The 26,036-nt window shown below is 47.4% G+C and overlaps 1 protein-coding gene across 1 annotated transcript in view; it reads right to left on the bottom strand.

Annotated features, from left to right (window-relative positions):
• Positions 1-25,477, bottom strand: part of NDFIP1 (Nedd4 family interacting protein 1) — a 40,764-nt gene extending 15,287 nt beyond the window's left edge. Inside the window, exons 1-3 of the mRNA XM_056124633.1 lie at positions 25,244-25,477; positions 6,344-6,431; positions 1,840-1,970 (exon numbers count right to left, since the gene is read on the bottom strand). Of these exons, the coding sequence (XP_055980608.1) occupies positions 1,840-1,970; positions 6,344-6,431; positions 25,244-25,306 (282 nt within the window). The 5' untranslated portion in view covers positions 25,307-25,477. The remainder of the gene's footprint in view (positions 1-1,839; positions 1,971-6,343; positions 6,432-25,243) is intronic.
• Between the last annotated feature and the right edge of the window lie 559 nt (positions 25,478-26,036).

Here is a 26,036-nt window from a genome sequence, read left to right as displayed (position 1 = left end):
GCGGTGTATTGTTTCCCAACACAGGGGCGTTATCTTATGCTGTACTGTGCCCGCGGGTTCTCTCTGGCCATCTATGGGAGGCAATGCACATCACCACATGCAGCCAGCCAAGACTGGGCTGAGAAACTAGCATTTATGTTAAGTAGTAGTTTTCAGAGTTCAACCACTCACGTAATGTATGAGCTCACTCATCTGCGGCACAGAGAAAGACCAAACAATGAATGAGCGGGGGCTGAAGCAGCAGCCGGACGGGCGGGGGAGGGTATCGGGCACTTTGGTGGGGGGTGGGGTACAGTAACTGCTCAGTACCTTAATGCTAACACCACTGGAACCCTCTTTAAAAAAATAAAATTCCTAGTACCCGTGAGCAGTGCCCACACCCATTTGGGAGGCTGAACTCTTCGGAGGGGGGACGGCAGGGAGGGGAACGTTCAACTCCCAAGTAGGCGTGGCCTGCAAAGAGTCCACCATTAGGGCCAGAGCTCTGGGCATGTGCCAACAAGTTGCCCAGGCGGGGCTTCTGTCCTGTCTTCCTTGTCTAGCCCGCAGGGAAAGCGGGAGCTGGGGCCCCACACGCCCCACAGTCGGGGGGTTGGGATCTAGCTCTCCTTCCTCCCAGCATCTGGTCCAACACCCTGCCGAGCCTCAGCGTCAACTGCATGGCTGTTCAGAAACACCGATATCACTCACAGGGCTGACGGGGAGAATAAGGACTCCGCCCGACTCCCCCTCTCACACCCAGGTGTCTGCCATCTGGCCACACTGGGCGCTGAATTCACAACGCGCCCACAGATGGCACCGGGGCCGCCCGTGGCACTGAGTTCACCCAGGTGAAGCTCTTATCACCCTCCAGGGGGGCACTTGTGACAATCCAGGCCACCATAGTACCCTCTGCTGCATTTGGGGGGGGGGGGGGCGCTTTCTGTTTGCTTGCTAAAAAAGGTAGATTTCCAGGGGGCACAGAGTGACTTCATTTCTCTGAACAGGGGCTGCAGGCCAAATAAATTTGGGGTTTCTGATGTAGATCCCTGTTAAGGTCCTTTGGAAAGTTTAACACTATGAAAGTGTGTGCACGCACATATGCGCTCTGGGGCACACACACACACACACAGCCTGTCCCTACGTCTCCCTACACACACACACACACACACACACATACACACACACACACCCCTACACCCCTATTCTCTCCCTACTGCCAGGTGTGGTGTGTGCAGAGCCCAGGCAAACACACACACACACACACACACACACACACACACACCCCTATTTTCTCCCTAAGTCTCCCTACCGCCAGGTGTCGCGTGTGTGCAGACCCCTATTCTCTCCCTACTGCCAGGTGTGGTGTGTGCAGAGCCCAGGCAACACACACACACACACACACACACACACACACACACACACACACACCCCTATTTTCTCCCCTAAGTCTCCCTACCGCCAGGTGTCGCATGTGTGCAGAGCACACACACACACACACACACACACACACACCCTATTTTCTCCCTAAGTCTCCCTACCGCCAGGTGTCGCGTGTGTGCAGAGCCCAGGCAAATACAGCACATTCCTAAGTGGGCCCGAGCCCCAGCTCCAAGGCACTGCACAGCCCCAGAGACAGCCCAGGTGCAGTGAACCAGCCAGCTCCGGGTAATTCCCTGATCTACTCCCGCTCTTACTTCATTTTTCAGGAAGAGATTATAAGAGTTCGTGTTCCCAACAAAAATGTCCTTGTTCTCAGCATTAGCTGTACTTTTACAAATCAATATATCAAACCCGGAAAATGAGAAGAACGGAATTCCCATAAAGCAGTCACCAAACACCACACTGGATTCTACTTACTCTCCCGGGAACCAACGGGATGGTGGCCTCCGCCTTGGTTCGCTCGGCTTCGTCGTAGGTGGGCAGTGTTGTGGCCACATTGTAAGAGGGAGGTTTTGGAAACCCAGACTCATCCTTGTAGTCAAAATAAGCTGCAGAGACAAAAAGCAAGTTCACAATGACCTGGTGAGAACTGAGGAAAAACAAGAGCTCTACTAATGCTGGCACCAAACCCAGTCATCTCCTCAACAGTACCTGTAAAGAAATGGAGTTAAACAATATTTGCAGGTGAACCTTAGAGTGAGAATAAATCTTAAGTGTATCCAGTGTAGCCCTGCCCCCCCCCCCCTTATGTGAAGCAACAGAGTTTATTTGGTTGTGGTCTTGGAGGCACACCCAGCAGTGCTCAGGGCTTATTCCTGGCTCTGCGCTCAGGGATCACTCCTGGCAGTGCTTCTGGAAGACCATATATAGGGTCCTGGATCGAACCTGAGTTGGCATTGTGCAAGGCCAAGTGCCCTACCTGCTGTACAGTCTCCAGCCCCAAGGTAAGTTTTTGTTGAACAAAACTTGCTAAGAAAGATGTGAAAGGAGTGAAAGAGAAAAAAAAAAAAACGTTCAAGAGCAAACAAGGGCTTCTCCAGAGTGGAAAATGCATGCGAAGAGACAGACAGAGGCAGAGTTTAGCAAGCAAACTACATGTTTAAAGGAGAGCATGGGCTTGAAGAGCAAGCCTTAAATATATCCATTTTAAATAATTTAAATTCAAATTGTAAATTTCCATTTAATCAATTATTGTTCACCATAAATAAATACACTAATTAAATTTAAAGTGGGACTTAAAATTCCAATTTAATACCTATTGGCCCTTCCTTCCAAGTACTGCTATATACATTTTCCACTGCTAATGTGGAACATTCACAAAATTTAATACGAATAACAACATAGTGGAAAACATTTTATTTTAAAACATGTGTTTGTAAATCGGTACCATGGTTTCTTCCATTTACAAGCGTTCGAAGTAACTTTATAAAAAATTAACTGTGGTGGGCGTTTCTGTAGCAGGAAGCCTAAAACATAAACATCAATTCCCCTGCACGTGGGCGGTGCCAGAACTCGAACTCTCTGCCTGTGCATTCCAGGCAAGAGCTGTAATCCCCTGAGCCACTATCTGGCCCCTTCTCATCTGCTTTACGCCATAGAGCCATCTTTCAGACCCCTACATATAACTTTTGATACATTTTTTTAACTGTATATACATTTTTTCCGGCCCACACCTAGCAGTGCTCAGGGGCTTTACCCAGTTTGGTGCTTGTGGTTGCCCAGATGACACTCAGGGGACCATTGGGTGCTGGGAGCGGAACGCTTTGTGCTCCGGTCTGGTGAGCCTGGCCACAACTTCGACTCTTGATTAACTCACACAGAGAAGTCCTATTCCAGGGGCCAGAGAGAAAGGACGGGGGTGGGAGCATTTGCCTTACAGGTACCTAACTCCGTTCCTATCCACAGCTCCTCATCTGGTCCAGAACCACGAGGAACAGCCCCTGGATGTGATCTCGGTGGGGCTCAATACCCCTTGCCTCCCAGTTATTGAATTGAAACACATAATTTAAATTAGCCCATTACCATGGGAATTCTGAATATGTTAGCTAATCAATCCCTAGTGCCTTAAACTGAGGGAAATTAAGAATCAAAAAGAAAAATTTAAAGAATATGAGATTTAAGGGAATAAGGGAGAAGAGTGTGAATTTCTATCTATAATGGCTAGAAGATGACAGACAACAGATATTCAATGGGAAATTACCTTCTAATGGTTCTGGAAAGTTAAATGTTAAGACTTCTATCTTAAACAGGGACCTGTGCTCAGAGATCATTCCTGAAGGGTTCTGGGGACACTATGGGATGAAAGGCAAAAGCCCAACCCTCTGTACTATCTATCCAGCCCTCAATTCTAATTAGCCAGTTGGACACTCGCTTTATTGAGCGGAAGACCAGGATTTATAATCCAGACAGAGATTAATCAAATACAGAATTACAGTGAAATTTCAAAACATGTTCTAATCGTAATCTGATTCCACAAGGAAGCATAGAATTCTTCCAAAATATTAAGGCATCACTGTCATGATGTCTAGAAACAGAAAAAATCTTTATAAGAAAATTGGGTTCAGAATCTGAAGTCACCGTGGGGATCAAGAAACATTCTGATTATAATGGCAACTTCAGGGTTACAGAGACTACCAGTAGATTTACTCTCATACCAACATGAAAGCTTCCAGAAATGTGGTATTGGAAAGCATCTGGAGGCTTGTAACACAGAAGAAGATGGGTCTACTCTCTACAGGATGTGCCATGTACTTGTAGTCTGTGTAAGAGAATATGGAAAACGCTCCATCAAAACAATCAGTTTTCAACAACTGAACATAGTGACTATCCGAAAACTCTAGTAATCAGGGTTCGGAGTGATAGTACAGAGGGGAGGGCATTTGCCTTGCACATGGCTGACCTGGGTTTGATCTCCGGCATCCCATATGGTCTCCCTAGCCTGCCACGAGGAATTCCTGAGTGCTGAACCAGGAGTAACTCCTGAGAACAGCTGGGTGTGCCCCAAAAACTAAAAAGATGAAAAAGGAAAAAAAGAAAAGACTTGTAACCAAATATCAATTACTTAGATTTTTCTTTCTTCAAATATATGTCAAATTCAAAGATAAATTGGCAAAAGGTTACTGAATGTCCCTCTTTAGCTACAAGGAACATTTAAACTATGAAGAACAGGCCGAAAGAAATGGGACACTTCTGCTCTTATTTTCATTAAGAACTTACTAGCACGAGCGAAATCTATTATTATAATAGATGATATTCCAAGTCACAGATCCTAGAATCACAAAGGACTAAAGCAGCTTATGAGTATACTACAGAAAGGATAAAATTTCCTTCTTAAGAAAAATACAGTTCCCTTTTCTCATAGCTCCTAAATTATGGGGTTGGGGGCGGGGCATAGCCTGCTATGTTCAGGGGTTACTTCTGGCTATGTGATCAGGGGGGACCCCTGGCAGTGCCCAGTGACCATGTGGTGCCAAGCCTCATGCCAGGCAAGTTCCTTAAACCCTGTCCTATCTTTCTGCCTAGTTCCTAAGTTTAAAAGACATGTGTGTGTGTGTGTGTGTGTGTGTGTGTGTATGTAATGCTGAGACACAGGGGTCACAGAGATAGGATAGGGGTTGAAGTGTTGCCCTGCATACAGCAGGCCTGGTTTGATCTGACTCAATCCCTAGCACATAGTCCCTGAGCACCACCAGGAGCAACATCTGGGAAGTAAGGTGCGGCTTGTCGGTGCACTGTGGGTGCAGCCCCAAAGCTCCCCCAGATCATTAAGTAAAATAAAGAAGGGTTCATGAATTTGCATGTCATCCATGGACAGTGCCATACTAATCTTTCTTTCGCATTCCAATTTTAGTCTGTGTGCCACCAAAGTGGGAACTGGTTTCTGAATTTCTACTTGCATTAGAATCTGCTGGAATGAAATCAAGCCCACGTGGAAAAGCTATACTGACACTCAAGATGAAGAGGGGATCCGCTCAGAGGGCCAGAGCACGTGCTCTGCACGCAGAAGCTCAGGTTTGATCCATGGTGCAAACCCTGGCCCGCCACCCCTCTACCACACACACACACAAAAATCACATTAAAAAATTCTTTTTCATTAGCTTTTCAGAACAGTAACATGAGATTATTTTCAACTTGGGCTATATATTAAAAATAAAGTGAGGCTTGCTTGCTCCAGCCCATGTTCTCCCTTGAACATGAACCAATCTCTCTCTCTCTCTCTCTCTCTCTCTCTCTCTCTCTCGCCCTCTGTTCACTCTAGAGAAGCCCATATTCTCTCTGGAACATGATTTTTGTCTCTTTTTCTCCCCTTAAGTCTAAGTAAATTTTGTTCAATTAAAAACTATCTTGCTTCACTGAAAATAAATAAAACATATAAAGCACAGCGGTAGGGCATTTGCCTTGCACAGAGCCTGCCCGGCCGAGCTGGGTTCGATTCTTCTGCCCCTCTCAGAGAGCCTGGCAAGCTACCGAGTATCTCACCCACACGACATAGCCTAGCAAGCTACCCATGACGTATTCGATATGCCAAACACAGTAGCAAGTCTCACAATGAAGACGTTACTGGGCTCGCTCAGTAAAGCAAATCAATGAGCAACGGGAGGACAGTGCAGTGCAGTGTATGAGATATATATATATATATATATATATATATATATATATATATCTTTGTAAGACTATTTTGGGTTTGGGGGCTCTATGCTTGGGGGTACTCCTGAGACTCTTCAGAGACAATGAAGTACCAGAGACCCAACCTGAGGTATTCTTGCCACATCTGTGGAAAGCCCTCTTTGGGGGGAGGGGGTGACAGCAGGGGAAAACACCTTACAAAGTCTGTGAACGTCTTCAAGAATGCTAAAGCAAAAGCAAACCCAGACAGACAGACAGACGGATCGCGGGTGAAGTGCAGGTTTCAGGGGCCTACCTGCGCTCTCTGCAGAGATGCTGCTGTAAGGTGGGGGAGCATCACCTACAGCCTGCTCAGGTTCTCCAGGCTCCTCCTCATTCTGCAACTGAACAAGAGAAATGCCACATTTTAACGCACGTACAAAGATGACAGACGGAAGTAACTTAAGGGGCATTTCTGAAAAAGCTACTTGACAAGATGTTTAAAAAGTGTGAAAATGGACCAAAAGAAAATTGTTCATGTAATCTGCTCAAAGGCTTTAAAAGGTCTATGTACATATTACTGCAACTAAAGTCAGAAACAGGCCGGAGCTACAGAACAGTGGTTAGGGTGTTTTCTTTGCATGCACCTGACCTGGGTTCAATTCCCGTTCAACCCCCCCCCCCCCCCCCCCCCGCAAGCCCAATCCCATATGGTCCCCTAAGCACTCAGGAGTGCAGAGCCAGGAGTAAGCCCTGAGCACCGCCAGAAGTGGCACCAAAACAAAAAACAAGAACATCCCCCCCAAAATAAACCGCCCAAATTCCAACTGTAAGAAAAAAAAATAGTTCATTTCACAAAAACTACAGAGCAGCCATCACAAAGAAAGAAAATGAAAATATGGTAACTTGAGGGGCTGGAGCAACAGGATAGTGGGTGAGGGCCTTGCCCTGCACACAGCCGACCTGGGTTTGATCCCTGGCACCCCAAATGGTCCTGAGCCCAGCCAGTAGTGATCCCCAAGAACCGGAGTAACCCCTGAACACTGCTTGGTTCAGCCCCAGAGCAAGCAAGCAAGCAAGAAGACTAGCTTGCTTGATCAGAGGTATTCATGGCATTGTGTTACATGAGAAAAACTGTTCATCAGAGTATACCACATACAATAATTTAACTGATCATCAGAGTATACCGCATACAATAATTTGCTTTGGAAAAAGATATGGAAAGGGGAAAAAAAGTGGGCCAGAGAGATAGCACAGTGGGTAGGGCCAGAGAGAACAGCGGGTAGTGTGCCTGCATGGCACAGACGGCCTGGTTCTTCCTCATTCTAGAACTGGGTTCGATACTCAGCAGCAGGTATCAGTTTGATCCCCAGCACCACATATTGTCCCCCAAGCCCTGCCAGGTGTGATCCCTGAGCACAGAGTCAAGAGTTAGCCTTGAGCACCAACTAGGTGTGGCCCCCAAATAAAACAAACAAAAAAAGATATGATCCAAAGACATTCCACAATGATGAGACACCTTTAATTTACACTGCTGATGTGATTACAGAAAGAGGTTTCTTTTTGATGTTTATATATATGTTCTAATTTTCTGAAATGAGCATTTTATCATCTGCATAATTAGGAATATAATCTAATAATTATCTGTTAGACAAAGATGAACCACAAATAACCGAGGCTTTCCATTATATTCAATGTGTGCACAGAAATTAAACCTTAACTAACTGAGACATTTACAAACACATGCAGGATGCTACCCCAATGATACATCTCCCTCTCCCTAGCTCACTGGTCCAACAGACAGCTCTGATTACTTTTAAAGAAAAATCTTGGGGGTGGAGAGAGCACAGCAGGTTAAGGTGCTTGCCTTGCGTGCGGCCAACCTGGGTTCAATCCTCAGCACAGCACAAGTCTCCCCAGCACAGCACAAGTCCCCGGAGCCCAGCCAGGACTGATCCAAGCCCCACCAAGCATGCGGCCCCTCCCCCACCAAAACAAAAAGGAAGTCTCACACCCAAGATGTTTTTGTCACTGCTAGTCTGTGAAACTCATCTTACATTTTTCCAACGTGTTACAGTTTTGGGGTGGGGAGCGTTGTCTGGGAGTCAATTTGCACAGCAGAAAGTGTTTCTCACCTAAGTACCTGGGGTTGGGGACCTCCCCCCTGCCAACTCATCAAAAAAGCCAACTGCTCCTGTGTAAAATACATATCCCTCTAAACCAGCTGCTCCAAAGAACACCCTCCTGAAGCAAGACAGGGCAACAGCAAGCCCAGACTCTCGGACTCAGCCCTTCAAGGTTGCTCACACCCCACCCCGCATCTTAAATCTTCATCTCTATGCCAGTCAGGCAGAGCCAAGAGACTATTCTAATGCTGCCAAGCATTCCCATTCAAATGAATTCCAGTGCTCAATTTTCAGCAAGACCTACCATCTGGGGGTATATGTTTTGAATCTTAAAAATCTAAAATGTTAAACTTAAGACATTCCCAAAATAATTTCATTGTAACCCATGATGAACCTCCATCCCCTCCCCCCCTAACCCCGCCCCCCCCCCTCACTTTTAAGTCCACACCAGGCTGTGCCCAGGGCTTACTCCAGGCTCTGTCCTCGGGAACTACTCCTGAAGGACAAGGGAACACTTAAAGAGCCCAGATTGGTCATGTACAAGGCAAATGTCCTGCCCGCTGTAATGTCTCTCCAGCCCTCTAATTGTCCTTTTTATAGGAAGGCAGGATGGGCAAAATAGCTTGGAAGAGCCACAAATGTCCCTGGGACACCACATGAAGCAATTATCTGAAGAATTCCTGGGGCCATGGTGTATCTGAAACGCTTTCAACATCATCTGAAGCTCCGGACACCTTCCTCCAGCCTAACCTCTCTGGTGCCCTGGGAAGGTCACGAAAAGAAGGCAAGAAGCTAGTAGGAACAGCAAAGACAAGGGGGGATTTTTCTAGTTTGGACACATTTTACATTTCTTAATCTAGGTCAAGTAATTAAGATACCTCTGCAAAGGCCATTTTAAGAATTACAGAAATCCAAAGAAGAAAGAGGCCTTCAATGCCCATAGCTATAAATTGTCTCCGAGCAAGCTAGAAATGTGAGATTTAATCATCCCACACCAAGGTAACAGATAACAGAACAAAGACATTCCAAGCCTCTGAAAACCCCCATTGTTCTCTTTGGGAAGGGAAAAAAAAAAAAAGAAACATTTTCTGGCACAATTTTTTGGTTCCTTAAATCACCACTCGTATGTTAATACTATCCAATTTCATATGTTAATATTATCCAAATGAAAACAGAAACAAGCACACAGGATCCCACTGACTGTGGAGGCTCAACATACAGACCCCCCAAGAGCTCGCTGCCAGGATCCCAAGCCCAGCTCCTTTCTATAATACCGGTGATCAGTTCAGATCCATCAAGAACATTATCTCAGGACCCCGGAGAATCACACAGCAGGTAGAGCATTCATCTTGCAGGCACTCAAAGCCAAACGGGTCTAATCCTGTTGCATGCTGGGTTAGTTCCCCTACATCATCCCCAGAGCCCAGCCAGGACTAATCCCTGAGCACAGAGTCAGCAGTCTGCAGTAAACCCTGAGCACCAATGGGTGTGGCAAAAAAATAAAATGGAAAAAAATTTTTAAAAGAATGTTATCTGGGAGTCAAGGAACTGGCTGGCAGGGTTGGTGCACAAGCGTTTCCTGCAGAAATCCTGGCTGCCTGGCTACATGCCCCCCCCCCCCCCCCACACACACACACACTCACAGCATTCCAGGACTCTCTAGGGGATACAAACACCACCAGGTGTGGTCCAAAAACCCAAACAGGAAAGAAAAAAAAAATGGTGTCTAAAAGAAAATACCACAGGGGCAGGAGGGAAAGAACAGTAGGTAGGGTTCTTGCCCCTACAGGACAGACCTGGGTTCAATCCCTGGCACCACAAATGGTCTCTGGAGCCCCGAGAAAAGTGATCACGGAACGCAGAGCCAGGAGGACCCTAAGCACCACTGGGTACGACCCTTCCTCCATGCCTCCCCCCCAAAAAAACCCCAAGCAAATAAATACATAAAAATAAAATACAACAATGTAGGAGGAAGAAAAGCAATCTTCCAAAAAGTAGCCCCCATCTGAAGCAACAGCAAGTTGCTAGGCAACAGATGCACCCTGAGCATTCTTGTTCTTACATTCTGGAGGCATCTCTGGTTATTAATTTGGCTCTCCACAGCAGTTTGCATTCACTCCCGAGGTGGCAGCACTCGGAAGGCAGCAGTATTCCGAAAGTTTTTTACGTATTTTGAAGGGTTCCCTTTGGCTGTCTCAGGGAACCCTTTCTGGGCAGCCCCCTGTGCTGCATCCCTGGGGCTCAGGGACCTTCAGTTCTCTCCTGAGGATGGCACAGAGCATGTGTCATTGTCACTTTTGGGCTCGGCTCTGGCAAGGTGCCCAGTCTCTTCGTCAGCAGGGTCAGAGGGAGCCTGATCCAAGGGACCTGTCACAACACCAGACTGTAAGAGCTCCCGCCCGGCAGGTGTGATGGAGGTGGTGACTTCTGTCCTCTGGGAAGACAGAGGGATTCTCTGCTACTGTGACATGGTATCAACAGTGGTTTGGGACTGAACGTGTCATTTTTTTAAATTCTGCTCAATTTTATTCATCTACAGATTTCTGTGCAGGGGTGGGGTAAGGGGAGGGGGCTTGAACTCGGCAGTGTTCAGGCTTTATGTGGCTGTGCTGGGGACCATAGGCGGGCCGAGGGGTTCCACTCAGTGTCGGTGGGAGTCAAGGAATGCAAGTGTCGTAACCCGTTTTATCTCTCCAACCATCCAATTAAGATTTAAGTCGCACCCCCTGCCCCAGTTATAGAATTATACACACACACTATATAATGTACCAAGTTTAGCACAAAACTGCCCGTGTCTCCCACTGCTAAGGGAGGAATAATCGAATCATCTGAAAACTCAGATGGCCTTTGTCCTCACACACCCCTGACTGGTCACTCACCTCCACTCTGATCACCTGTGCTCCCCGCTGGCTGAAGCTGACTTGTGTGTTTCTATCAAGGGTTCCGCAAAAGAACCCTAAACTCTCCCATATTCCCACTTCATAGAAACCAGAATCTGCTGCTGGTTCTTTGCCTTGATTACCCTCAACTAATTTCCATAAATATTTACCTACAGGCAAGAGTTACTAATGCCCTAGCCTAGAAAAGACTCACGACCAAAATAAAGCAGTTTCTATCTTTCCTGTGGGCGTCCTTAGGCTCGTCTACTGCTCTGGGACAAATCAGTGAAGCAACAATTTAAAGGCGCTCTGATACTGAAACCAGTTCTGGTTCTGGCAGGCACCAACCTGAACGTGACAAGTCTAAAGACACATGCCTTATAAGCTGAGATGCTCAGTTCTGGTTTTTATGGGGGGGGGGGGGGGGGGGGCGGGGGGAGCACACCCATCCGTGTTCACAAACGTGCATGTGCCAGGTCGTGCCAGGGCTCATCTCTCTGGGCCCTAAGTACAGTCTCTGCACCTCCCATTGGCAACCAACTACCTTGTACGCTCTTTAAATTATACCAAATGGGATGGTGTAATTACTGGAAAGTAAACAGGCACGTTTCCTTAGGTAAACAACTGAGTATGCTATTTTGCTCTGCGATTCAGAAATGGTCATTTAGTGAGGACTGCTAAATTTAAACACTTATAAATTCCCCATTCTATAGAGACTTATCTTTTAAAATTGCATACTATGCTTCACGTTACTCCAATATCACCAAATTATGCACATTATAGAGCAATTCTTTATTAAACGTCTATAAAATGAGTAATGAAACTTTAAGTGAGGCATGAACAACTGGCGAGGTGGCTCAGGACTCGTGTTATTTGCGACAACCTCATATGTGTCCTTAACATTAAAAATTAAGGCAAATAGTTCTGGGAGGAGAAACTCAACCAGAAAAAAAAAAATCCCAACATTAGATGTGTTTTTTTAAATGAACCAAGACTTCTTTATTTATGGCTTTGTTTGGGGGTCACACCCTGCAGTTCTGGGGTTGGTCTGGGCAATGTCCAGGGTTGAATCTGGGACTCTGAATGAGGAGCATACTCTTAGCCTCTTTCCAGCCAGGACTGTCAGCTTTTGGGTCCAAGGACATGAAGATATGTTTGCTTCACAAATTAGTAGCTCCTATTCATTTTGAATAGACAACAGCTAGAGAATTGGGGGGGGGGGGGGGGGGGCGGGGAGGGACTGTGGGAAAACGACATATTTTTCCAAGTACTCAAATTCAAAATATATGAAGAGATTGGTAAGAAAAAGAAATCAGGTGAAAAATCACTAAGACTTGAATACACACTTCACAGAAGATACACACATAGCCAATACTTAAAAAAGTGCTCTCCATTTCGTTTCAAAGAAACATTAATTAAAACCACTTTTGATGATTAAAAAAATTGATGTTGATCCACAGCAACCAGAAAGCTCAAATTGGGAGTATAAAATTCTATAAAACATTTTGAAAAATTGACATCTACTCAAGATGAAGCGATACATGTCTCAGGCCCGCAATGCTACCCTAGTTACACACTGAAAGAAACAGAGCTGTAGGCAGAGGGCAGTCCATGGTGTTCAAACCACCCTAGTCATAAAACTGGAAACTTAACCATCCACCAACAGCAGACTGGATATGTAAATAGTGATTTCTTTACCCAGTAGAATAGCATACAGCCACGGTTAAGCATAAACCACAAAAACACACTAACATGGGTGATCTCACAATGTTGAACAAAAGCAGCCAGATATAAAGTGATTTACTGTTGATTGTATTTATGTAAAAGCCATGCAAACCTATTTTGCCAATGAGGGGACACCACCATGAGAGGGAGGTGAATAGGAAAGTATTTGAAGGGGGAGGGAAAAAAATCAACCAAATATTTAGTGACAGCTCAATGGGCTGGAGTGTTTGCTTTGCACACAAGAACCCCTGGTTCAAACCTCGGCATCACATGTTCCTTTGAACACTGCTGAGAGCAACCTCCAAGCACAGAGCCAAAAGCAACACTAGAGATGGCCATCTTCCCAGGCACAACCAAAAAAAAAAAAAAAGGAAGAAAATACTTGAAAGGAGTTAAAGTGATGCTAATATTGCTTCTTCATCTGGGTGCTAGTTGATATGTCTATTGTAAGCCTGTGAAAACTCCTTGAACAGTGCATTTATGATCTGTGTGTATTTCTGTATGCCAATCAGACCTGACCAACAGTTCAGGAAGTAGCACTGTAGCACTGTCCTCCTGTTGTTCATCGATTTGCTCAAGCGGGCACCAGTAATGTCTCCATTGTGAGACTTGTTGTTACTATTTTTGGCATATCGAATACGCCAAGGGGAGCTTGCCAGGCTCTGCCGTGTGGGCGGGATACTCTCGGTAGCTTGCTCGGCTCTCTGAAAGGGACGGAGAAATTGAACCCAGGTCGGCCACGTGCAAGGCAAATGCCCTACCCGCTGTGCTATTGCTCCAGCCCAATTCAGGAAGTAGAAAACGGAAACTGGCAGAGGACTCAGTGTAGGGAAGACACAATCCTCATGGTCATCTGAAGTATCCGGGTGACCTTACCAAACCCAACTAAATGTAAAGGCATGGCAGGTGGCCACATGACTGATCGATGTATGAGTTCCCAGGAGCAGGGCCACTCCCCTCAGTACCTAGCACAACCACACTGGACACAGCAGGCAACCGAGGAGAAACAACTTTAAAAAGCAGTGAGGAGCTGGAGCGATAGCATCGCGGGTAGGGTGTTTGCCTTGCACGCAGCCAACCCAGGTTTGATTCCCAGCATCCCACACAATCCCCCTAGCACCACCAGGAGTAATTCCTGAGTGCTGAATCAGGAATAACCCCTGTGCATCGCTGGGTGTGACCCAAAGAGAGAGAGAGAAAAAAAAAAAAACACAACGAAGAGAAAACCTCAGCCTTGTACTACATCATCGGAAAGAGGTACCGGAAACTAAACATTTTTCACTAAAGGCTGCTATGACCTGACCTCCAAACTCACAACTATTTTGATTCCCTTGTACTTGGTGAGGTAAGTGTGCATCGTAGGTATTCCTTCGGGATAGATCCAAATTTCATAATAAAAATGCAAACCCTATGGCTTAATTTTTGTTAAAAAAATATTTTCACTGCCAGGACTCTAGCACATGAGGCAAGGAGCCTGCCTTATGGCGGCCAGCTTGACTCCCACCTCCCAGCACCACACACATTCCTTGGGCTCTGCCGAGTGTGGCCCCAAAGCCTCCCTCCATTTTTATCATCCAATGAGAAATTTCCTTTTAACAGGACACTTTTAGTAATTTCCTCTTCTAATAGTTATGATTTTTTTTTAATGCTAACAAAAGTATAAGATGCAGCAAGAGAACCAGGCCAGAGGATGCAGGGGTGCGTGGGACCACCAGGACCTCCAGGAACACACAGGGGTGTCAGGCATCAGACTGCAGTTGAGTCCCACCCCGTGCCACCCCCCACCCCGATTATGCACTGTCCTTTCCTATCCTTTTCTTTTTTCCTTTTTCTTTTTTCTTTTTGTGGGGGTGGTTCTTAGGCCACCCCTGGCAGTGCCCAGGAGCCACTCCTGGTTATTTATGAGCCCAAGGGTCACACACGGTGCCAGGGACTGAACCAGCACACAGGGCTCCCACAAAACAGGTGCCTTAACCTCTGGACAATCTCTCCTGGCCCCAGACTGTGAATTTTTAACCAAGGTGGTAAAGATCTGTGCACACCAACAGGGAGAGTGTAAAAGACCAAAGCAAAGGGAAGAGACACAAAGCAGAGGAAACAATGACAAGGTGAACCTTGGGTGGCAGAGGGAGAATCTATGTATGTAATAAACAGGGGCCCGGAGGTAAACGACCAGGGCTCAGTTCTGATGTTGTATGGTCCCCCCAAGCATGACTGGGAATAGCCCTGGAGGAGTCCCCCACCCTGCTGGGATGGCCTGGAGAGCCCCAGTACAGCAGAGCCGGAGAAGCAGCCCCTCCTCTGGCCCCTGCACGGAATCCCAGCCCGGCTGGCCAATCGTAACTAGCGAGGGCCCTGGCATCCCAAGCACCAACCCTGAAATAAACAGTCTCGGAGAAACGTTAAGGGGGAAAATCTGAACCAGACCGGAGTGCATGCTCTGCATGCGGGATGCCCAACTCAAGCCCTGGCACCAATGGTCGACCCCCTCCTCCTCCCCAAGCACAGCTGGGAATAACCTCTAAGCACACAGCTAGGAGTAACATCCCCCCACACACATACACACACACACACACACACACACACACACACACACACACACACACACCAGCCCTGCTAGATGTGGTCCAAAGCAAAACAGCTGACAGGAAACTAACCACCAGTCCTTCTTCCTTGGCAGTGCCCTGACCCAGCAATGGAGCTCAGCAGTCTGGGGGGAAAGCCTATAAGATTAGCTTGGCAGTGCTATCTTGGGTTTACTCCCACGGCACCAGAAAATTAATAAAAACAATAATTTTATAGGAAGATAAAATTTTCTATGCAAAAAAAGGTAACATTGGGGGGAAGAGAGTGACAGCACAGCCGAGAAGGCGGTGGACCCAGGTGTGATCCCCGATATCCCATGTGGTTCCCTGAGTACCACTAGGAATAATTCCTAAGTAGAGCTACCCAAATAACTCCTGAGCATTGCTGGGGGTGGACAGGAAACAAACAAACAAAAAAAGACAAACTCAGGAAACCTCACAGGAAGAATAGAAAATACAGGAAACATGAGATGTTTCTTAAATTTTTACAGTATCAGTGAAAAAGATCCAATATCTAAAAAAAACAAATTAAGGGGGGGGAAAAAATCAAAGCACTGCTGGAAAGAGAGCACGCTTGCATGTGGTTACCGCAGGTTTGATCCCTGGCAACACACAGCGTCACCTGAGCCCCACAGGAGTGACCTGAGCACAGAGTCAGCAGTAAGTCCTGAGTGCCACTGGGTGTGACCCGGCCCTCCACTCCAGTTAAAAAGTCAAGGCAGAGAAGAATCAAATACTTTTAAAAAAAAAAAAATTAAAGTTCCCCAAACTTAACAGGCATAAACTTACAGACCAAAACGGCCAACTGAATGTGTGCGCCATAAGAGATGTATAGCTAACCTCAACACAGTGAAATTTAAGAATCCCACCGTCAAACAGAGGCTTTTAAAAGCCACATTTAGGAGAAAAACAGAAAACAGGCCACATCCAAAGAATTCAAAATTACAGTTATCTTCAGGTTTCTTAACAGAACCAAACAGCAAATAAATGCCTTCCAAACACCTAAGGAAAGAAAAAGTTTCCAATTCGGATGTCTAAGTATAAAGACATGCAAAGATCAAAAAGTGGGCCAGAGGGATTATACAAAGGGCAGGTGTGAGGTTGACCCGGTTAAACCCCCAGCATCCCATTCGGTCCCTAGCACTGCCAGGAGTGATTCCTGAGCAGAGTAGGTCGTGCCCCCCCCCCCCCAAAAAAAAGCAAGTTAGCCACCCACCTATTCCTCCTTAGAAAGATACCTGGAAGGTATTCTGAGTGAAACAGGCTGTAATCCTGGCAAAAGTGAACTAAAAAAGGGAAAGTAAGTTTCCAGGGCAGCTGAGTGGACCTCTTGACCTTCTCCAATAGATAAGGCCCTCCCGTTGATCGTCGATTTGCTCGAGCGGGCCCAGTAACGTCTCCATTGGAGACTTTGTTGTTACTGTGTCTGGCATATCGAATACTCTCGGTAGCTTGCCGGGCTCTCCGAGAGGGGCGGAGGAATCGAACTCGGGTCGGCCATGTTGGCTGCTTGTAAGGCGAACGCCCTACCCGCTGTGCTATCGCTCCAGCCCTATAGATAAGAAGGCAAGGAAAGCCCTTGCCCATTAATCAAATGCCTGAAATGCCTAAAAATACCTAAAAATCTATTAGGAATTTTAGGTGAGGGCCTTGAAGAGGGCATGAGCACCTGCGTGTGTGATGCCCTGTGAAGGGCGGAGCCTCGGTGACCTGCAAGTGCCAAGCAGCAGGCCACCCTACCCACCTCCCCAGGGGAGGGGCTCTTTTTTAATTACATATTAGAAAACATACCATTTTTCTTTTCTTTCTTTCTTTTTCTTTTTTCTTTTTTTTTTAAAGCTTTTTGGGGGCTGGAGGTGATAGCACAGTGGTAGGGCGTTTGTCTTGCACGCGGCCAACCTGGCCAAGCCAGGTTCGATTCCTCCACCCCTCTTGGAGAGCCTGGCAAGCTACCGAGATTATCTTGCCCCCATGGCAAAGCCTGGCAAGCTACCCGTGACATATTCAATATGCCAAACACAGTAACAAGTCTCACGATGCAGTAACATTACTGGGCCCTCGAGCAAATTGATGAACAATGGGAGGACAGTGACAGTGACAGCTTTCGGGGTCACACTCGGCAATACACAGGGGTTACTCCTGGCTCTGCACTCAGGAATTACTCCTGGTGGAGCTCGGGGGACCATATGGGATGCTGGGAATTGAACCCTGGTCAGTCGTGTGCAAGGCAAATGCCCAATCCGCTGTGCTATTGCTCCAGCCTCGGAAAACATGCCATTTTCAAAGGGTTATTCATTAAGTGAAAGTCTGAGAGGATCAGCTGGTGGTCGTACCAGATTTGTGCCATGTAACCAGAAAACCAAGCAGTCCAAAAATAAGTTCAGGGAAAGCAATGGCACTAGTGAGACAAAGAAAGGGGATAATAAACTGCATGCATCGCACAGAAACAATGTTAATTATGATTAGTAATTATGTTTTAAAGTTTTTTTCTCAGTAGACTATGGACTGAACATGTTTGCCACTCAATGCCTCTTTTGCAGACCACAACACCCAAAAGGAGAGAGAGAACACAGGGGATTGCCCTGCCACGGAGGCAGGGGGGATGGGGGGATGGGGGTGGGGGGGGACATTATCCATGGTGGTGGAAAATGGGCACTGGTGGAGGGATGGGTATCTGATCATTGTATAATTGAAACCCAAGCACAAAAATTGTAAATCTACAACTGTACCTTATGGTGTTTCACTAATAAAAAAAATATATATTAAAAAAATGTTTTTTTCTCTTTTGTTTTGTTTGGGTCCACACCTGGTGGTGCTCAGGGCTTATTCCTGGCCCTGCGCCCAGGAATCACTCCTGGCCGGGGCTCAGGGGACCTTAGGGGATATTGGGGACTGAACTTGGGTCAACAGTGTGCAAGGCAAGGATCCTAGTCGTTGTGCTCTCCCTCTGGTCCCTAATGATTACTGTTAAACCGAATACTGATCTAACCACATTACAGACACAACTGTATTACAAAACTGAAGAGGCAGAAGTGTGAGCGTTAATAACTAGCTATCAGAATTTGCAGAAGTGAACTAAATCCTTATTTCCCATAAGGGTAAGCCAACTTTTAAAGTGAAATGCTACTTAGATACAGGGTGACATAGAAAAACATAAAACAGCTAAAAGAGGTGAGGAGAGTGCAGGTGAGCAGGAGACTTCTGTTGTTAGTAAGCTTCTAAGATCTATTTGACTCCAGGGGCCAGGGAGATAGTACAGGAAGGAAGGTATCTGCCTGCATCCGGCAGACCCAGGGGCAGACCCAGGTTTGATCCTTGGCATCCCATATGGTCCCCTGAGTACCACCAGGAGTAGTCCTTGTGGGTAGAGCCAGGAAGAACCCCTGCGAAAAGCCTATATGACCCTTTATGGGAGACTGGTCCCACCCAATCACTTATAAGATTCCCAAGATTACAGATAACCCTAAAATTATACTGTTTCTACAATAATGTAAGGAGATACACTCACTTCTGAAAATGTGAACTTCTCAAAGCAGCAAATAACAGCAGAATTAGGACTGGAGAGAGTACAGCAGTTAAAGCATAGCCCACAGGTGTTCAATCCACAGGACCACTTACAGACCCCTGAGCAGTGCCAGCAGGGACCCAGGCAGGGTGGGAAGAAGCCTGAGCACCTCAGGGTGTGGCGCCAACAGATAAAACAAGAATATAACTGGCACAGTAATATATTAAAAAGCCATTCAATTGTAAATGCTGCATTAAGCATAAATACAAATAAACATATTAAATCCCATTTCTATTTCTCCTACATTATCCAATCTCCAGATAAACCTCAAAATCAGAGTTAAGCCCTTAAGTATTAACTGATATTACTGTATTATGTAAGTTTGAGAGAAAAATTCTGAAAGACCACTAGATTGCAGGGAGCGATGATAAAATACATGATAAAATAAGAATATGTTTCACTAAAATGAGTCTCTCTCTCTCTCTCTCTCTCTCTCTCTCTCTCTCTCTCTCATTTTGGGCCACACCCAGCTGTGCTCAGGGCTTACTCTGCACTCAGGGATCACTTGTAAGGGTAGGGACAATCACGTGGGATGCCGGAGATCACACAAATAAAGGCAGGAGTGTGCAAGGCAAGTGAGCCCTGTTTGCTGTACTATCTCTCCCACCCCTCCAGAAACATTCCTAATTTGACCAATCCCTAGCTACTACCTGTCACTACATTACTCAGAGAAAATGAGTAGGCCCCAACAGTAACAGCCTGGAGACAAACTGCCTCTTACCTAGACAGCTACATGCAATTACCACTGGAGTATGTGACATTCAATACTTTCAAGGCATGAGATTTACTGAGCACCTAGTCCGCTGGCAAAACGGACTTGAGAACAAAGACGATCAGCAGAGTTTCAGCATGAACCTTTCTCTATGCAGGGCAGAGGAAGATCTGGCACTGGGGCCATCAGTGCCCTGAGAACAAGTGGTCTGGTCCTGGGACTCGCAAGACAAGACCCAGACATATCTCACTGGCTGCCAGCACTGTGTGGTCCACAAAAGATGCTACAAATATTCTGAAAAGGTCCCCCACCCCTGATAAATTATAACCAAAAAGTAGCTTTACCTGAATCATGGAATCTGAAACTTTTTCCACTCATGACCCCCTTTCACCCATGAAATGCAACATGGGTGAGTCCTGCCAGAAATGCTTCATACTTGTTCCTTCCGTGTTTGATTTTTTATTCATTTTTTTGGCCGCAGCATTCAGAAATCATTTACTGTTACCCAATTCTCATGATTTCCACACTCCCACATTCAGCTGGCTACACGTGTCCCCTAGGGCATCGCGATCCGCAATTTAAGAAACCAGTAGGATCTAAACAGACATCACCTACCGCAAGAATATAAATTCACTGAACAGCTGTACTTACGCAAAGATTGTCTAAGAGTAAATTCTGTTGGTGTTTGTTTTCTTTGGAGGGCATAACTGGTGGTGCTCAAGGGGCCCTGTGGTGCTGAGGATCAGAACTGGGCCACCTGCTGGCAAAGCACTGTGCTCAATTCTTTGAGCCTGTGAATTGGCCCAAAGGATAAATTAAGAAGTCCAGTAATTATTAAAGCTAACAACAAAAGAGAATGTCAACTGGATTTTTATGTGTTTGTTTAGTTTGGGGGCCACACCTGGCAATGCTCAGGGGTTACTCCTAATTCTGCATTCAGAATCACTCCTGGTGGTGCTCAGAGGACCACATGGGATGCTGTTGATGGAACCCATTCAGCCAAGTGTGAAGCAAGCACCTTGCCTGCTGTACTATCTCTCTGGCCCCACAAGCCACTCTCGTGGAAGATTTCACAATATAATTTAAGGAAACATAACATAATATATTTCTTAAAGTAATACAACTAATACGACTGATGTCTACAATAAAGCAACATGAAGTCATATGCAGGCAAACCAGTGGATGACATCAGCTTAGGTGATGACAGGAATTCCTAGAACAGCTCAACTGGCTCTGCTGGAGATGAAAATTCTTTTCCTGATCATCAAACTTCCCTACCAACACTTCCCAAAAGATATCATTCCTTCAACTGCTCTATAGTATCATCAGACTACAATATAAATTTATTAGTGATGTTTATAAGCAGCTGATGACTTCCTTTTCTGCTTGGGTTTTATTTTGCCAGGGGTGGGCTGGAGCGATAGCACAGCGGGTAGGGCATTCCCCGTACAAGCGGCCAACATGGCCGACCCGAGCTCGATTCCTCCGCCCCTCTCGGAGAGCCCGGCAAGCTACCGAGAGTATTCGATATGCCAGACACAGTAACAACAAAGTCTCCAATGGAGACGTTACTGGGCCCGCTCGAGCAAATCGACGATCAACGGGAGGGCCTTTACCTTTACCTTTACCTAGGGGTGGGGTGGGGGGCAGGACACACCCAGCTGTGCTTAGGGTTTACTCTTGACTCTGAGTTCAGAGTCACTCCTGATAGTGCTTAGGGTTCCTATATGCCCCATATACCCCATATACACGTGGTGCTGGGGATTTAACCTGGTCAACCATGTGAAAGGCATATGCTCTAACCACTGCACTATTGCTCCAGCCCCACATGGTAACTTCTTTAGCAGGCAATGTTCAAGTCTAAAATGTAGACATTCTAGGGCCCGAGTGATAGATAGTACAGTGGACAGGACATTTTCCTGGCATGTGGCTGACCTAGGTTCAATCTCCGGCATCCCATATGGTCCCCAAAGCATCGCCAGGAGTAATTCCTGAGTGCAGAGCCAGGAGTAACCGCAGAGCATCACTGGGCGTGACCCCAAAAGCAAAAATAAAAAAACATAACCATTCTAGAGGTCAGAGTACTAATCCAGCAAGTAAGGCACTTGTCTTGAACAGGGCATGATGATCGTGGTTTGATCCCTAGCACCATGCATGAGTCACCACTACATACCATCAAGAATGCTCCCTGAGTTTTGAGCACAGGTAGGTGTGGTCTCCCAAAACTAGCAAAACTGAAACAGCTAAACATTCTGCAGTCTATGTTTAAGCCTGTATACATCTCAGAGGCAGCATCACCAACTGACACGGGATTCAAATCAAGACATCTAAATACCATTTTAAGCAACAAAGATCTGATTCCAAGGAAGCAAAGGACTCAGACGGCAATGAATGTAAACTGGGCAAACCAGCACATGTTTCTCAACACTAGGCCTATCAAGTCCTTTTTCAAACAGTACTTCCAAATATTTGGACACAACAGCTCAATTTCAAAGTTCAAAAATAAAAAACAAGGAGAAAGTAAGTTCATGTTGCTCTCACAAAGCAATACCAATAAAAACACCATAATAAAGGTGTCTGCGTTTATGAATTTCAATGGGAATCACATCTAGTTTTCCCTTATGTTTACTTAGCCAGAAGCCCAACTCAATTGGATTAACCAGATCAAATAGTCAGAATGGCCTTTTGTGGCAACCAGCGTATCAAGGTACTCTCAAGTTGCCTGGACAATTCACCAACATTCAATAATTCAAAAGCCTTTTAAATATGCATATTCCCTGGGGCCAGAGCGGTAGTATAATGGGTAGGACTCTTGCCTAGCATGTGGCAGACTGGGTTCAATCCCCACCGCCCCATAAGGTTGTCTGAGCCCTCCAGGAGTGATCCCTGAGCACCACTGGCCTGTCCCTCAAAAAAATGGGGGAAAAGTTAGGTAAATATGTATATTCACTGGCCAAGTATTATCACACCTGCTTTTATTAAGAAAATAGACTAACAAAATTTCAAGAATGAAAAACAAAATTATAAACACCCTTAATGTCTAATATAGTTGATTAAATTATGATTCAGTCATAGGTGCTAAGCAGACATCACAAACTTTTGATATAAAAGCATTCACACATAGAAAAGCTTAGTACAAAATACTGAAGTATGAACCCATCTTATTGATACTCATCGATGCAAACTTTTTTATATGCAAACTTTTAAATGCAGTGTCTAAGAGCAAATGCGCAGAAGGAGATCTATGTATGTTTTCCTGATCATCAAACTTTCCTCCCTAATTTTGTGTGTGCAAATTAGGGGTCTGTGGAATTGCAGATGTGAGCGCAAAGCATGTGTGAACATGTGTGTATGGCTGCAAGAGCGAATGCACGTGTGTGAATCTGCTAATGCAAATGCCTATATTTGGACCACAAGCCTGAGTTTTAAGTAGGTTAAGTGTGTATTTATCCTTGTAATCACTACTTAGAAGCTGTGACCTTGAGCAAGTCCCAAGCCTCTTGGAATCATGACTTTGTCATCTATATAATAAATCCTGGCCAGAGGGGGTGAGGATTAAGTGAAATAGTGGCTATAAAGCATTTGGTACCGCGATTGGCACATAGTAAATGCTCAATATTAGCTTTTCTTATCTATACACATCACTATCCTATACATATTTATATAGCTATTAATTCCACAAGGATAGACATCAAAATATCAGTCTTGGTGATCTATGGGTAACAGGGTTTTTGTAGTGCAGAGTGAGGGTTGTTTTTTTGGAGAGGAGGTGGGGGGAGGTTCATCTTTTACAATTTTTTCCAGGAAGACAGATTTTTTCTTTTAGGAGCAGGATTATTTCTTCAAAATAATGATCTTTAAAATAAAAATGCTTTATCCCTGATAAGCCTCAATTTTGCAAACCTAAAGCTATGAAAGAACCACACAAAGGAATGCATCGTTTTGATGCTCCACCAAAATTTCTGTATTCTAGCAGTATGTCAGCATTACCTAATAGCTGAAGAAGATGGCAGTACAAAGAAAAGCTAGCGCTTTGCGCTGGTTTGCCTTATCCCAGCAAGATGAAAGGGAGTAAGCTCACACACGGTGGGGTGCTTCCAAGTGACTGTTACAAACACCTCGATGAAGAGCTAAGTGACACCTGTCATTCACATTTTATTAACCGCAAGGAGGAAACCGGAGCCTTGCCCAAGGTCATTAAAAAAAAAAAAAAAGCATGTGGCAGACCCCAGACTGTGCCATGGAAGGACCAGATTGCATTGCCACGATTTGGGCGTGTTTATGAAACCAAGAAGCGAAATTCTTAACCAGTCATTTCAGAAGTCCAGCTGGAGGTGGGAGGAAATTACAACACAGGACCGATGACAGCAAAACAAACCAGTTATTGGCCGCATCTGAGTTCACCGAGATCTTTTAATTGGTTTCCCTCCCCCACCCCGCCCCACCCCCACCCCCAAAAATACAAAACTGTAGCTGCTCTTCTCGGATAGGAATTAATTTAACCTGCTAACGGCCCGACCAACATTCAGATAAAAAAAAAAAAATCAGGCTGAAAGCATCCGAAATCCCACCGGAACAACAGTTCCCGGCGGTTCCGATCCACAGCAGCAGCTACGATCTGGCTCCGTTCCCACCGCTACGACGCGTTGCCTAGAAAAAAATAATTTAAAAAAACCCTCTACAACCCCCTGCAGAACGCGAGGGCCGCCTGGTTACAGACGGTGGCGACTGGAAACAAGTGGCTCGTTCCCCCTAGGGTCCCCAATGAATCGATCGTACCCGGGGGTAATAAATAATCCAATGACCCCCAGCTCCCGGTCCTGCCCGGCCGAGCCATTAGAGCTCTGCGAACGTCACTTCCCAGCCCTTGCAGCGCACACCCCAGGCACACGCCCTGCAGCCGCGCTCGCCGCAGCTGGGCCTTGGGGGAGGCGGGGGCTGCGGGGTGGGGGGACTCGCCCGGGCGAAGCATCGCCCCCTGCAAACCGAAGGCCAACTGCGGGCTTCTCTCGCGCCCCATTTTTCACTTCGGTCTTCAAAGGGAGGCGGGGGAGGGGGACGAGGTGGGGACAAACAGAAGCCCTGAGTAATCGCAGCTCGCTGCAGGGAGCCGTCCGCGGCCAGGAACGGAGATCTTAATCTTTTTTTTTTTTTCTTTTAATCCTCTCTACCCAGTTTGCACTCTCATTTCACGCCACCCGCTATTTCCAAAGGCGGCAACCCAAAGGGGGAGGGGAGGGGCCCAGACCTGCCAGCCCCCCTCGGGGCACCCCTGCCCGCGGCGGCGCGCTCGCGCTCGCGCTCGGGGACCCGCCCGCCCCAGGGGAGCTGCAAGCCAGGCGGCCCCGGCGGAGGTTCCGCCCCGCGCCCCGAACCCCGGCTCCAGGTCCAGTCCGGTTCGGGGCGGCGACGGCGGCGGCCCTCGAATCCGAGCCCGCCCAGGCCCAGCCCAGGCCGGAAGAGCCGCGGCGCCCGGCGGCAAATTGGGCAGGGCCGAGAGAGGCCTGGAAAGCGGGCAGCGGCGAATGCCGAGGTCGGGGATCCGGGGCGGGGGTCATCTGGGGGGTCCCTGGCCGGAGGTGGGGCGGTGGGGGCGGGAGGACGAGGACCCCCGGGCTGCTCACCTGCTGGTACCGGCTGCCACAGGCCGGCTCAACGGCCGCCAGCGCCGCCAACGCCAACGCCATGGCGCAGCCGGCCGCAGGGAAGAAGGGCGAGCGAGCGAGCAGACGGGGCGCGGCGGGGCCGAAGGGGGTCGCGCCACGGGTGGGTCTTGGTGGCTGCCGGCCGAACCGCCTTCCTCCCGCTCTGAGCGCCGCCGCCGAGGCTGGGACGCGGCCCCGGGGAGGAGGCGGCGCGACGACGACGCTGGGCCCGCCCTGCCCCGCCGCCGGGCCACGCCCCCGCCGCCGGGCCACGCCCCGAGTCTGGGCCACGCCCCCGATGCCAGGCCCGGCCCGGCCGCCAGGCTAGGCCACGCCATCGGGCCACGCCCCCGACGCCAGGCCACGCCCCTGCGCCGCCCGCCGCCCCCCCGCGAGCCGCTGTCTCCAGCGCCCCGAAACGTCACCTACCGCCCTAGTCCCCTCGGAACGCAGGCCTGCGCTAGGAGAGTTGTCGCTGGGGATGGGCGCCTTGTCGCACTAAGCTTTCCCCATGGACACGCTGACCCAGGGGACGTAGAGCCTCCCTGGCCAGCCGCGGTCTGGTCCGAGGCATCTGGTATTAGCATCTTGGCCCGGGCTCTGTCTCCCAGATCTGTCCGCTTCTGGGATCAGACAGGGAGGGCAGTGGGCCAAACCCGGAAGGTCCTTCTGGGCCCCTGGCAAGGACTTTTAGATCCTCTTGTCAATGCTCATGGGTGGCAAATCCTTCAACTCCTGAGAAGAGGTGCACGCCCGATTCAGGATGGATGAC

This window comes from Sorex fumeus, unplaced genomic scaffold, assembly GCF_029834395.1.
Source record: "Sorex fumeus unplaced genomic scaffold, SorFum_2.1 ptg000051l, whole genome shotgun sequence".
NCBI classification, from domain to species: Eukaryota; Metazoa; Chordata; class Mammalia; order Eulipotyphla; family Soricidae; genus Sorex; species Sorex fumeus.
This window is presented reverse-complemented; position numbering and strand designations above follow the sequence as displayed.